This window comes from Phyllopteryx taeniolatus, chromosome 7 (genome assembly GCF_024500385.1).
Source record: "Phyllopteryx taeniolatus isolate TA_2022b chromosome 7, UOR_Ptae_1.2, whole genome shotgun sequence".
Lineage (NCBI taxonomy): Eukaryota > Metazoa > Chordata > Actinopteri > Syngnathiformes > Syngnathidae > Phyllopteryx > Phyllopteryx taeniolatus.
The window spans coordinates 4,315,879-4,329,766 of record NC_084508.1 but is presented as its reverse complement, the minus strand read 5'-3'; the positions used below and the strand labels follow the sequence as shown (position 1 = coordinate 4,329,766).

The 13,888-nt window shown below is 46.9% G+C and overlaps 1 protein-coding gene and 1 non-coding gene across 4 annotated transcripts in view; one reads left to right on the top strand and one right to left on the bottom strand.

Annotated features, from left to right (window-relative positions):
- Positions 1–328: 328 nt before the first annotated feature.
- trnah-gug (transfer RNA histidin (anticodon GUG)) lies at positions 329–400 on the top strand. The gene has a single exon. It is a non-coding gene; the product is annotated as a tRNA-His (tRNA).
- Positions 401–939: 539 nt separating this feature from the next.
- Positions 940–13,888, bottom strand: part of arhgap39 (Rho GTPase activating protein 39) — a 29,493-nt gene continuing 16,544 nt past the window's right edge. Inside the window, exons 3-11 of one of the 3 annotated variants that reach the window (XM_061779830.1) lie at positions 10,181–11,450; positions 9,948–10,112; positions 8,909–9,094; positions 8,213–8,426; positions 7,420–7,493; positions 7,143–7,342; positions 6,622–6,713; positions 6,239–6,408; positions 940–4,026 (exon numbers count right to left, since the gene is read on the bottom strand). In XM_061779830.1, the coding sequence (XP_061635814.1) occupies positions 3,832–4,026; positions 6,239–6,408; positions 6,622–6,713; positions 7,143–7,342; positions 7,420–7,493; positions 8,213–8,426; positions 8,909–9,094; positions 9,948–10,112; positions 10,181–11,450 (2,566 nt within the window). In that variant the 3' untranslated portion in view covers positions 940–3,831. Of the gene's footprint in view, positions 4,027–6,238; positions 6,714–6,923; positions 7,343–7,419; positions 7,494–8,212; positions 8,427–8,908; positions 9,095–9,947; positions 10,113–10,180; positions 11,451–13,888 lie in introns of those variants that run through there. The other 2 variants (XM_061779829.1, XR_009789421.1) reach the window with 2 other exon arrangements.

Below are 13,888 nucleotides of genomic sequence, written 5' to 3'. Positions count from 1 at the left end.
TCGGCCAATCGGAGGAGAGAACGAGTGTGCCTTCCGGCAAAGTTCGGCAACGTTCGGCTTCCTACTTCCGCATGCAAGTCCAAAAGAAAGTCAGCGGAAAACATTTCAACGTGGGTTTTGGTCCCTTATTGTCACAACGTTTTTTGACTTTAGGACGACTTTAGTGGAGTCAACTTGGTCACCTTCACCCTAAGCTGTACATTTTCGTTCTGCTTTTCCATGCAAGTTGGATTTTTATTTATTATCATTTTTATCTGAACATTTTTTTTTTTCATCTTCAGTTCTTAATGCGTCTGCTGACACCTGCCGTCGTCCGCCAGGATAGCGCGCCGTGATCGTATAGTGGTTAGTACTCTGCGTTGTGGCCGCAGCAACCCCGGTTCGAATCCGGGTCACGGCATGTTTTACGAACCTCTCTTATTAGCCCTGAAAAAACAAGCTTGGAACTGAGTTTCTTCTTTTGTATTGCGACTCGAGCGAAGATCATTGTTTCCGTGGACCTCCCAAAATTCCGTACCGAGGTTTGGGAAATCACCACAAGGGGGCGCCGCAGTCTGTCAATACAGTTACAAATAACAGAGCCAAATACTGAAGCGATCATGCAGTTCAGTTCTTTTCTGGACAAATATGAATGTATGTTTTTTTGGGGGGTTAAACAATCCTTTTTGTGAGCAAATGTTGTGTTTTGATGGCAAAATGTACATGACTTTAGTGACTATTTTGGGGGCAAAGACGCTGTGCTTTCCCCCAAAGTTCCACTTTTTTGGTCCACCGTTGCATTTTTGTGCACAAATGTTGCACTTTTGTGACCCAACTGAGCGTTTTTGTTTTTGTAGTGTGGCGCAAAAAAAAACAAAAAACAAAAAAACATTCGCATGGCCTAATGGAAATTCCATACAAATATCATTTCAGGGTTGAACATATTGACGAGAAACCGAGTCGCTTGGAGTCTTTTATTCAAGCAAAACGTTCAGACTGGACAGGAAGTGACAGTGACACAAACAACACGGAACTTCTTCACTCTTCACCATCCTCCTCCTCAGCTTCATCTCGTTGGAGTAGAAAAAAAAAAGGTCCAAATTTAAGAAGAACTTTAAGAGAACTATCTGCTCGGATGTGGCTACGTCTGCATGCTGATTGGCTGCTCGGCCGGGCTTGGCCACGCCCACAAGGACGACTGGCAAACTTCGATCAATGTGAGGAAATTTACCCAAAGTTTTTCTAAGCTCGTTAGTCTCACGTTAACATTCACAGCAATTTCTCCATACGTCGTTTTTCTTCCCCCCGACACACTTAATGTACATCGTCAACAGGCGTCAAATAAATAACAAATAAATAAAAAGAGCAGGTTAAAAAAAAAACATGTTAAGTTGGACGGCTTCTCAAACTTTTAGAATCGTCGTGAAAACATTTTGAAAATGACAATTATTTCAAAATTTGAATAACAGCGGGGTGCCTTGAGATAGCGTGCTGAATTCACGGCCCCGCCTTCAGGGATGTGCGACTTGGCCACCGGGTGGCAGCATAAAACAGTCAAACAAGACGAGACGAACAAAGTTTTTGGCAGAGGATAAATAATATATGCCTGTAAATACTGTCTTTATTTTCTCGCTATGTGTTGCAGCATCAATGCTAGTTTTGTCAGCCCATCTATGGTGTTTCCCATGATGTGTTAGCATAAAGCTAAGTGGACATTGTTTTAAGTACAGGACTTGTTGTCTGCTTCCTGTCAAGTGAGTTGAGTTACATTCACTGCCACCGCACGGCGCTCGCATCTCAAATTTTTGCTCGCAAGTCAAAGCAAAAAAATATAAAAAAATCAATTGGTCACTGGTATCTCAAGGCAGCGCCGTACTTTTAAGCTCGTTGTGGGTCAAACGGGGGGCCTCTTTCACACAGACAGCCTGCCGAGGATTTATTCCGCCTTCAATTTTGACGCGGAACCCAGCAAACGGGAGAGTGTGAGAGAGAGTCTTGTGTTTTCACGTACTTGGCCGAGAAAGATCATTCAGCGAGTGTCAGGTTTTAAATTTCACACGCCCGTCCCGTCCCGTCCCGCCCGGCGTAGCGGAACACCCTTTCACACAGACGGCCGACTGCTCTGAACGTTGGAAAATTGCCGCTGGACTTCTTGCGCTTAGCTTATCCGGCCGGACTTCCTTCTCCCCGGCCACTCGGTCCAGCTCTCCCGGGGGGGATCCCGGCTGGACGTCCCCGGAACACCTCGCCGGGGAGGCGTCCGGGGGGCATCCGAACCCGGCGCCCGAGCCGCCTCATCCGGCTCGCCTTCAACCTGTGGAAGTGTGGTCTGTGCCAAAGGGGCACTTCGACTTGGCACCTTGAGAAGCACGTTTGTGTTAAATGGTGTGGAACGAGTCAACAAAAAGACACATTCGCAAATCAGCGGTGAGTCGGGCCGGCCGGCAGGAAGCCGCGTGACCGGACGGCGTCCTGGTTGGTCCTGCTCTGTGAAGGCGTATGGAAAACCCTTTCAGCATTTAGTCCATATCCTTTATTTCTGGCTGAAGTTCCATGTACTAGTATGCACTTTGCCCTCACTCGCTAGTACATAGAATAGAGCGGACCGCCGTTATTCGCGGGCTGGACCGCCAATAGCAAATATCCGTAGATAATTGTCACCCATTTCTAATTGCATTCATCTAATCTTTTTTTTAACCCCAAAAATTCTTGAACAAGAGGAGATCAACTGCTAATAAGCGTTTTGGGGGGTTTGTTCTCTCCCAAAAAAAGAAAAAAACAAAATGTAAACATTGAAACTGCCCCCAGATTTGCCAATAGTTGAATCTGCTCGGGTTGCACTGTACTACTGTGCATGTGATTGTCAGCGTGGGCTAGCAATACCACCCGTGGTACGCCGGCTCCCTCTAGTGATACATGAAAGAATCGCTGAAATAACAATATTACAATGACACTTGAAGCAATCTAAGCTCGTTTAAACCTTCTTTTTTAAATCCAGTATTGTAATTTTCTTTTACATTTTTAGTACCTTTTAAGTTGACTTGCATTTCATTTAACTTTACCAATTTGTTAATTTATTTTCTTTATTGGGTGTACAATTTCTATGTAGCTTTTATGTGCAATACATTTTGAATTGAATGAAGTAATTTTTTTTGTAACCGTGTTACAGTGGCTGACATTAATATTCAATGTACTTTTTAGGAATAAAACGTCTCACTTTTGATGAACAGTAGGGCTGCAAATATCGAATATTTGAGGACCGAGTATCCTTCCGATTAGCCTATCGATTAATCGAGTAATCGGATAAAAACTTCTCTCCACGGGGGCTGGTGCCTTCATCTGCAGTAACGTCGGCCTGTGTGGAAAATTGATCCCGCGTCCTCCTTTTTTTTGTCATCAAATTATTTGATCCTTTCGACTAATTGTTTCTTTAGGCCTAATATGTTATCTGATTTTAATGTTGGCCATGATGGGGTCGTTTGAGAGCCAAGTATTTTTTTAGGTGGTACTTGGCGCAATAAGCTTGAGAACTACCGCCCTCGTCATCGTACTAGTGCGCCCTCGTCGTTCTACTAGTACGCAGAATTTTCTTGCTTGCATTTCTATGCGGGGATGGGCTTCGTGCTACTTTGGCTGTTTTCATCTCTGTGAAGCACTTCGGGTTGCATTTTTATGAATGAAAAGTGCGATGTAAATAACATTTGATTGGTTGGTTGAGGACAAAGAGTATACTAGTACAAGGACATTAAGGATATGGAAAAAATGCTGAAGGCACGCGCGCGGAGTCCTGCCGTCGTGTGGCCCATGGCGTCGTCTTGTTTGTTCGTTTGTCGTCATGGTTTTCGGGCGGGGCTATAGGACGGCGTCCATGAATCGGGTGTCGAGCGCGTGTATGAGGAGCCTGATGAAGGACATCTCCTTGCGCGTGTTCTCGAAGATGACGCGAGGGTCGTCCGACTGGCAGCGCAGGCAGTTGGGCGCCATCACCATGGCCAGGTTGTTGACGTCCATCTTGGTCACCGACACGTTGGCCGGCTGCGCGAACACCTGCCGCACCCAAAAAGGCAAAATGAATTACGAACCATTTTCAGGAAACGTCACCAAAAGTCAAGCGCTGGCAATACTTTTCGGCTGCACACAACTTCCAATACTGACGTGACATTTTTAATTTGGCAAATTACCGTAATTTCTCGTGTATAATGTGCATTATTTCCCCCCCAAAATTGTCAAAAGTCAATGGTGCGCATTATACATAGGTATAGGGGAAAATGAGGGGGGGGGAAAAACGTTCCCATTTCATAAATGTATGCCGCCATCTAGAGGTTATGAAAAAGCTGTACACTTTCATTTCAAAATGCCACCGCCCCCTAGAGGTTATGAGAAATGTGTACACTTTCATTCATACGCCACCACCACCTAGTGGTTATAAAAAAGATGTAGCCTACACTTTCATTCCAATATGACAGGCGTAAGTATGACTGCATATATTTAGAGTTGTGCTCATAAATTTACATACCCTGGCAGAATTTGTGAAATATAGATATCTATTTTTTAATATGACTGATGACTGAACAACAACCATCCTTAATTTCTTCATGGTTATGTTTTGTTTAATGATAATGCTTTTCTGAAATGCTTGACCGTTTAATTTGAATCTCATTAAAATAAAATTAAATGTGTTTCGCCTCGTCCTTCATGTTGTCTTTTAAGAATTGTACCCATCTTACAAATTCTGCTTGGGTAATCTAACATATGAGCACCACTGTGGTTTTTTTTTCATTTACTAAATAAAAGTAGTGCTGTGAATTTCAAATTAAGAACAAGTAAATAAAAAGAAAGTATTACGTCTTCAAATAAAGTGGTTCACTTCAGAATAATTCTTTGAAAAAAAACTAACAAAATCCAGATAATACTTCATGTTTTGATCATATGGGTCGAAGCAAAATCATGCATTGTAAAAATGCATTATACATGGGTAGAAGGGTTTTCCAGAATTTTGAGGTCCACTCGGGGGTGCGTATTATACATGGGTGCGCATTAGACACGAGAAATTACTGTAATTAAAATTACTGCTTCACTTTTCCCACATTTTGTTATGTTTCAACCTTATTGCATAATGGAAAACAAATAATTTTTTTGCTTAAAATTCTACACACAACTCACGATAACGACAACCTCGAAAAAAAAGCTTGCTTTAAATTACTTTTTGCAAATTTACAAAAATTACAAAAACTAAGAACTAATATTTACAGTACAGTGCGTCCAAATATAAGTCTGCACAGCGCTTCAGCTTTTCCACATTTAGTTATCTTATGACCTTATTGTATTATGAGAAAAAAAACATTATTCAAAATTCTACACTCAACTCCTCATAATGACAATGCAATTTTTAATTTTAGCAAATTAATTACAATTACTGTTTACATTTTCCACAGTTTCTTATGTTACAACCTTATTGCATTATGGGGAAAAAAAAATCCTCTAAATTCTACACACAACTAACTACCCGTAATGATGTTATTTAAATTTTTTGGGGATTCGGCAAATTAATGAAAATGACTGCTTCACTTTTTCCACATTTATGTTACAGCCTTGTTCCAAAATAAAATCTATTAATTTTTTCCCTCAAAATTCGACAGACGTCTCCCCATAAAGACAAGGTGAAAAAGTATTTTTTTTTTTTTAAATGTTTGCCATTTTCCCAAAATAATAATAAAAAAAGCGCACTTCACTTTTTCCACATTTCCATGCTACGTTACAAACTTATTCCAAAATGGAATACATTCATTTTCCCCTCAAAATTACACACACAACACCCATAATGACAACATCAATACATTATTTTGGGAATTTTTGAAAGTGTATTGAAAATTAAGACATATGAAATTTCCTTATAAATAATAACTAATTATGTTGTTATTAAAATAAAGTTTTGTATGTACCACTTTTATTCAATTTTGTTAATATTTGAAATGGAATAATGAATAACTTTTTTCAAATGAATTTTACTAAAATAAAGAAAGGCCACATATATATGTATTTGACAGTTTTGAATTCAATGATGGTTTAATCATAATGACATTAATAATAAATGATAACACTGAAAAAGGTGCATGCATTATGTTATTATTAAAATAAACAATATTACACATACATTTAACATTTTTTAAGTCAAAAACTGATTGATTATTTGTAAGGCCAATCACACGTGTACAGCGGCCGCCGTCGTTGTTGCACACGTGCGCGTGTGGGCGCGTACCTGCAGGAAGCGTATGAGGTAGCATAGCACCAGTTTGTTGATGTGCGGCAGTCCCAGCACCACTTGGACGGCGGCGTCGGCGTTGTCGTAGTTCTTGACGCACTCGTCGTAGAACTCGTGCGGGATGAGCGGCTCCTCCAGCTCGCGGTACCAAAACTTCAGCAGCGACGCTGTTGCGCGTACGCGAGCACGCGTCAAAGTCGTTGCAGTTAACGAACACAATGGAATGACCAAAACAGAAATAACATTAAGATGGGAGTGTTTTAAAAAGATGGCTAACTCAGGGAAACGGCATTCATCCATCCTTCCATTTTCTGTCGCGCTTCTCCCCACGCGGGTGGCGGGCGCCAGTGATTGTAAAGGTGGCGGACGTGAGCGCTCACCCGGAATGTGAGGGTCTTCGAGTCCCGTGGGGATCTTCCACTGGTCCACTTGTAGCTTGAGAGCGTTCACCTCGTCGATGTCTCCCGGAACCCTGGACACCCGAGCGCCACGTCGAGTTACTATTACAATGACGTTGGCATTCAGTAAAAAAAAAAAAAAAAAAAAAAAAAAAAGGACACTACAACTACACTGGAATTCAAAAAGCCATACATCAGAACATTTTTGAAAAATGAGCAAGCACAAGGTAGCCACGCTTATAATCATAACAATAATGGTAAGACTAAAGCTGCAAGCATTGCACCTCATTTTTGGCGGGGAAGCCTCGAGCGGCAACAATGAATCCATTAACCCACAACTAATTGCATCCATCCATCCATTTTCTGTCGCGCTTCTCCTCACGCGGGTGGCGGGCGCGCTGGAGCCCTGGAATTTTCCCGAAACGGGACTGCTGAAATGCCGATGACTTCAAATCCCATCGCTCTGCCCGTCCGTATTAGGCACAAAGAAAAATAAGCCTGACCTGAAAATGCCCTCCGTCTGGTCCCCGTTGAGGCCCAGGACCTCCTCGGACAGGCGGGTCTGGACCCAGGGCAGCTGGTGGTCCGGGTAGCGCTCCCTCTGCAGGGCCATGACCTCCTCCAGGGAAGAGCCGAACATGGACGGGCTGAAGATGGCGTTGCGGGCGTGCTGGATCTCCTCAAGGGACGGCTTCTGAAGACCCTGAGGAGGAACGGGGACACGCGTGACTGGACCGGACCGGACCGGACCGGACCGGACCGGATGACACTTGCTGGTACCTTCTTGGCTCCGGTCAGCGCCGCCTTGGTTAGCTTCCTGTAGCAGTGTTTAGCGTAGCTGCTAATAGCAACTCCTGAACAGCATAACAACAACAAATTATTATTATTATTTCTTAGTTTGAAAAACTTTTTTAAAAGTTTTGTAGTTTTCAAGTTTTATGAATGCAAGATGTACGGAAGTGATTAGAAAGGGTAGTTTAAAAGCGATGAAAATATTGTATCTACTTTATTATTAATTATCTTATTTAGGTCATAATTATTATTATTACTAAATAAATAAAAAATATCGAATTCCCCTTTGAGGGAACATAATGAGCATAAATACCATAAATATAGTCTCGTATCATATTAATATACAATTATTTATTAGGAGTAAAAAAAACTGGATTTTCATTTTTTTTATCGCGATCATATGTTGTTGTTATTATTACTGTTATTATAATGTATTAAAACTTTGTTATTAAATACATGTTATAGAATTTCCCCTTGAGTGTGATATTGAGAATGTCATGAAAAAAATATAATAAAAATAAAAATGCCAATTTAGCATACGGCCATAAAAGACGAATTATTATAAGGTTTGATGAACAATTATGACTCTCTTCCATTTTTGCCAAATTTGTCCTGTAAAGTGGAAATCTGAGGCGCTTGTGTAATTAATGACGGACACGCGCGAGTGCCCAATGAGGTCAGAAGGAAGGCGGGGCTTCAGGAGGACCGGATCTGTTTTTCACGGTGTCCGTTCACTTCTTTCCCCTGCCGAAATGCGGTTGCAGCGGAGACGTGCGCGTACCCTTGGTGTCGTTCAGGGGGTCCATATGTCTGCAGATGTAGCCCTCCAAATAGTTGTGGAAGCGCGGCGTGGGCGGGAAGAAGGCCAGGCAGACGGCCATCAGCTCCCAGCCGCGCTCCAGGCTGTCGTAGCGGAAGTTCTCGGTGGTCTGGCGGCACAGCTGGATGTACAGCTCGTCGCGGAGGCCCCGGTTGCTCCACCCGCGGACCACCACCTGGGGGCGGACGGACGCACAAATGGACACGTCCTTTTATAGGGGTAGCGAGTCGACCCCATACCGCCGGTGAGAAGAAGTCACATATCTGAAGGTCGCAAGTCCCAAGCACTCACACTCAAGTACAAGAGCAACACTTAAGTTAAAGTACAAGTATCTAAACAGAAAATAACTTGGTAGAAGTTAAAAGCCACCTTGTAGACTGTTCGGGTTGGTCTGACATAATCGCCTTCGAAAAGGGGGTCCCACAGGGTTCAATTTAAGGACCGCTTCTGTTTCTTTTATATATACAGTTGACGCGCTATTCGCGGGGGCAATGGGACCAGGCTCGACCGTGAATAGCAAAAATCTGCAGATATAGAAAAAATATAAATAAAATTGTGTTCTTCGTAGACAATAAAGAATATATGCCGATGAGTGTTGTTCTATTGTCTATATCGTCAAAGCGCCACCGTAGTTGCGGAGGTTTTGCGTGGCCGTACCTCCAAGGCCACGCAGAGGGGGTCGGCTTTGGTGCGTCGGTCGCCCATGTAGGTCTGGATGAGCTTGAAGATGTCCACCGCCTCCTTCTTGACGTTGCGGTCCGACGTGACGATCATGGGCTTCTTGATTGGCTCGCTGCTCCACGCCAGCATGTTGGCGATCGACACCTTCCTCCTGAACAAGCCCTGCGCACACGCACGCACATATTATTATTATTATTATTATTATTATTATTATTACAGTCAATAGCCACCTAGTCACCATTCACAAATTCACCAACAGTAAAACCGGGTTTGCTCTTTCCATATTTCACCTATTTGCAATTGTTGTCAAGAAAGTGTGTTGAAGTATTTCAGCTCACCTGTTCTAAGATTTTTGTATGGAAGGGAGGAGTTCAATTTCGGCCAGGTTGATAAAGAAGTGACAGAGAGTCTCGGACGGATGTTTTTGCTCTGCTGAAATCAAAATGTCCGAAAGCTATTTATTTTTTAATGGTCGTGTAAGATGATTTATGCCTTCGAAACATATTGCGTGTGCAGGGTTTAAACTTTCAATATAAGCAACAATAAAGAATAAGAGGCGGGGTCGTCAATTAATCGCAGCGGGGTCGGGTCCCTCTGCCCCGTACGTAATTTGGGGGGGGGGGGGAATACCGTACGTAATTAAAAAAATCAAATCAAATGAGTGTATGAATCGCTGAGTGGAAATGTCATTAAGCGGCTGACAGGAAAGTAGTCATTTTATGCATTGCGAAGCCAGCAACCTCATACATACGCTGAATTTTCTTTCCCAATGAAATAACCTGTAAGTCATTTATTGTTAAGAGGAAGTTGGGTTCCACAGAAAAAAGTCACAATCGGCAAACTTGTGAATGGTGAACTCCAAATAGGTGGGAGTGGACCTTACATTTCAAAACTATCGCCCAAAGGCGGGCGGGGTGTCAATTAGTCACGTATTTTCCGCCGCGGATAGCGAGCGTTGGCGGTAGTAGTATGTGTTGAGAGTGGACGGAGAGTGCTAAAGGTAGCGCCTGTGCACCTGCGTGTGTTTGTTGAAGTGCTTGGACGCCCAGTTCTCGATGTCGGTCTCGGAGGACGGCTTCCTCAGGGTGAATTCCGGGAAAACGCCGCAGCTGGCGCTCGGCATCATGTTCCTGGCGTTGCGACTGGCCTCAAACTGGGCGCAGGCTCCCAAGTCCTCCGACTAAGACAGGAAGTGAAAAGTCAAGCGCCTGGGGGAAAGCGTGGAGGAGCAGCTTGCGAAGCGGGTACCTGTGAGGGGTGGAGGTACGTCTCGGGCGAGGCCAGGCTGGTCTGCATGGAGAGGCTCTTCTCCAGCAGGGCCTGCGGGAATCCGAGGCGCTCGAAGGTGCTCCGCTTCCAGAGGTGTCCGTCGCTCTGCGCCAGGGCCTCGTCCTCGCTGAAGGCCCTCACCACCGGGCCCGGCAGCGGGGGCGGCACGGCGCCGTCGCTCTCGTACCCGTCCTTGGAGCCCTGCGCGCCGCCGCCCTGGCCCGAGTCCCAGCTGCTGCGCTGCTTCATCACCTGCTGCGCCTCCCACGCCAGCCGGGCCTGCGCCAGCATGGCCTCGGACGCCGTGCCCCCGAAGTCCCCGTCGGCGGCGCCGCAGCGGGCCAGCTCCTGGGAGAGCGACGGCTTGCGGCTCTTGCGCTTGCGGTTTCCGCCAGGGGAGAAAGGCCCGGCGGACGACGAGGACAGCGAGTGAGTCTGGCCGGACGTCCAGGATACAGAGTCCTCGTAAAGCAGCCTCTGGCCCCCCTCGCCGCCCTCGCCGCTGTAGTCCAGCAGCAGGCGGGGGTCCCTGATCAGAGACTGGCTGTGCTGCAGGGTGTAGGAGCCCCCGTAGGAGCCGCCGTAGCCGGCCGTGGTGCCGTAGCGCAGCAGCCGGTCGGCGGTCTTGAAGCGGGGGCTGGACGACGACTGCTCCACGTACACCAGCTGCTTGACGTACTCCTTCCCCACCGGACTGTACTCCAGACTCTGCATCTTCTCCGGACACTTCTGGCGGGTCAGAACCAGCTGGCCGTAAGGGGACTGCTTGGGGGAGTGGTAGAGAGGCGCCGAGGTCTTGCGGGCGGGCGACTTTCCGGTGCCGTAGAAGGAGGAGGAGTCGGCCAGGCGGATGTCGGAGGGCGGCTCCTCGTAGATGGGCGGCGGCTGGTACTCGGAGGGCGGTTCCTCGTAGAGCGGCGGCTCGTAGGCGTAGCGCGGCGACGACGGCTGCGAGTCGGCCGACGAGCGCCGCTGGGTGCCGCCCGGATCGGCGCGCTTCAGGAAGGGAGAATTGCGGCGCTCCGAGTACGGGACCGGGGAGGCGTCGGGTTCGGAGGGCGCCGGGTCGCCGCCCCCGGACGAACGGCGGCTTCGCGAGGCCGTGCCCCCGCCCGACAGAGCCCCCGGCGTGGGCGGGTCGCACGGGGAGAAACCGTTGCCCTGGTGGCACAGGAAGCTGGGCTCCCGGTCCGTCACCTTGATCAGCATGCGCTCCTTCGTACCCGTGTTCCACCTGAACGGCGACGTCCTGACGAGGAGGCGAGGGCGGGCAGATGAGGAGAGAGAGGAAAGCCGAGAGAAGGAAGGAGAGGGGAAAAGGCCAGGGAATGCGGAAAGGCGACGAGGACCCAAACGGAGGACAGAAGGAGAGGAGACAAGGGGAGAAGGACAGAAGAAATGAGCGACGAGGAGGAGGAAACAAAGATTGGGAAGGACGGAAGACAAGCGGACAATGCAAGGAAAGGAGATGAGGGCAGAGGAGGCGACAAGATGAGGTGAGGAGATGAAGGAAGGGTACAAGGAGAGGGAGAGAAGTACAAATACGGAGGACGGGAAACAAGATGAGGTGAGGAGATGAGCGGGAGCATGCAAGGAAACGAGACGAGACAGGAGAGGAGAGGAGACGAGGGAAGGACGAGAGGAGGAAAGGAGACGAGATGAGGAGACAATCCGAAAATTCCAAGGGAGGAGATAAGAGGAGGTGAAAAGGGCAGAAGAGGAGATGAAGGGCAATTGAAGTTGATAATTAGACAATGAAAGGTTGAGTTCATACACTGAACAAAGTTGATTGTTTTCGTGCAAAAAGGACATCCGTTTTTTTTTCGCTTTTACGGAGGACGCGGACGAATTTGACGCGGCAACGCGCGAGCGCCTCACTTTGCATTCGCGGCGTCGAGGAGCGCCAGACGGCCCGCTGTGAAATCCATCGGTCAGCTGACGCGTTCGCCGGCGGGCGCTGAATGGCCGCCCGCGTGAGAACGGGACAACGACAAAAAAAAAAACAAAGACAAGGAAAAAAAAACTTCACGCCTTCCTTCCGCCTCGTTAATCTTTTCAAGGCGAAACGCAACATTTGCATAGCGCGGCGAGGCCGCGTTGTCAACAAACATTGTGCCAAAGTGCTGCATTCACGGCTCATTTTCGTCTCATCCGCTCAATAAAGTTTTCCTTTTGAAAATCGATCCGGTTGACTGGCAGGAATCTCGGAATGGTTGCGCGTTGTCGTCATCGTTTCTCCGAATCAAACACGCCAAATGAAGTTCGAGGATTTTGGGATGGATGAGATTTTGCCGCTGTTGCTGGACTGACCTTTCCCACGGAAAGAATCACAAACGCGTCGTTTTTGGGGGTGATCTTCTTTTTTCTTTTGCGAAACGCCACGCAAGCTGCCTCGTGACGTTGTTGCAATACACCAGAGGGATCTGTGATGGGGCAGCCGTTTGCATTCACACAATAGCAGACGGCAAAATAAATGCTGGTATGAATGCGTACGAATTTGTGAAGTGTCTTGAGCGGCATTAGGATTATTTATGCGCTGGCGTCGGCAGAGTTTGACGGACAGCACGTCAATTTTTTCCTGTCTTTCCTGTTCGCCTCTTTCGTCGTTTTGAAAACGGGACTTTCAGCGCGTCTTTGGCGGTATTGATCAAAAGATATGGAAACTTGATTCGAACTTTCGAAGCGCTGGGAGCTCGCTGCACTTTTTGTTACAATTTACAAACAAAGATGTCGATTGTCTAGGATTTTGGAAAAAAACATACTCGGGATTGCAACACCTATCGCGACCGCCGTCTTCCGATGTTTATCCGCCACCGCTAGCCCGGTTGTTCTCAACCACCTCGGGGTGGTGTGGGCCATCTTGATTGTGGGACCTCCAGTCCGTATTTGGTACACTATTGCTGCTACCTGCTACTTCGGCGCTTCTTTGCACAGCCTGCATCCAGGGTCCCATCTGATGCGGCAGACCCCGGCCGGCCTCCACTCATCTGGTGTTCAGGGCCTGTTCTCATGCTGCCAGGACCTGCGCCTCTGTGCTGTCTTTCAGTTTTCACTAGGTCAGCTACTTCTCCAATTTCTTATTGGTACATGCCATGCGGGGGCTTGTCTTTCCACAACAGCCCATCTGGCTCCTTCTCCTTACTGGGCTTCTGTTGTCTGAGGCATTCTTTTCGTTGTTTTTCCCTGGGGGGCATCTTCTTGACACCTGTTGTTTCCTCCTCGATAGTGCCTGTGATTTTTGTACGCGAACAAACGACTTTGATTTGCTAGCCGGTTAGCTGCCATATGCTCGCCACTTATGTTCAGAAGCGAAAGCGTATTGCCTGACTGCTATTGGTTGCTACTTCCTTTTTTCTTGATCGGACTCTCAAGTGGGTAGAAAACCATTTTTTTGTGAACGTTAAGTCAACGGCTTTTATTGTGCTCGATTGCTACTTCTTGTTTTTGTTCCATTGCCTTCGTAGGACTCCCCGCCAGTTGCTTTTTGGGAACAAACGACTTTGATTTGGAGATTTCAGGACTGGTGTTTGAGTCCAAATGTTTGACAAGTAAACAATGTAGACAACTACATTAGCTTAGCTAGCGGTTAGCGTTGAGCGCTCACAACGTGAAGCGCTATTACCGCTCGGCTGAGCGGCCTTTTACGAACTGATTTGGATCTGGCGTTTGAGTGCATCTGTTTGCGAC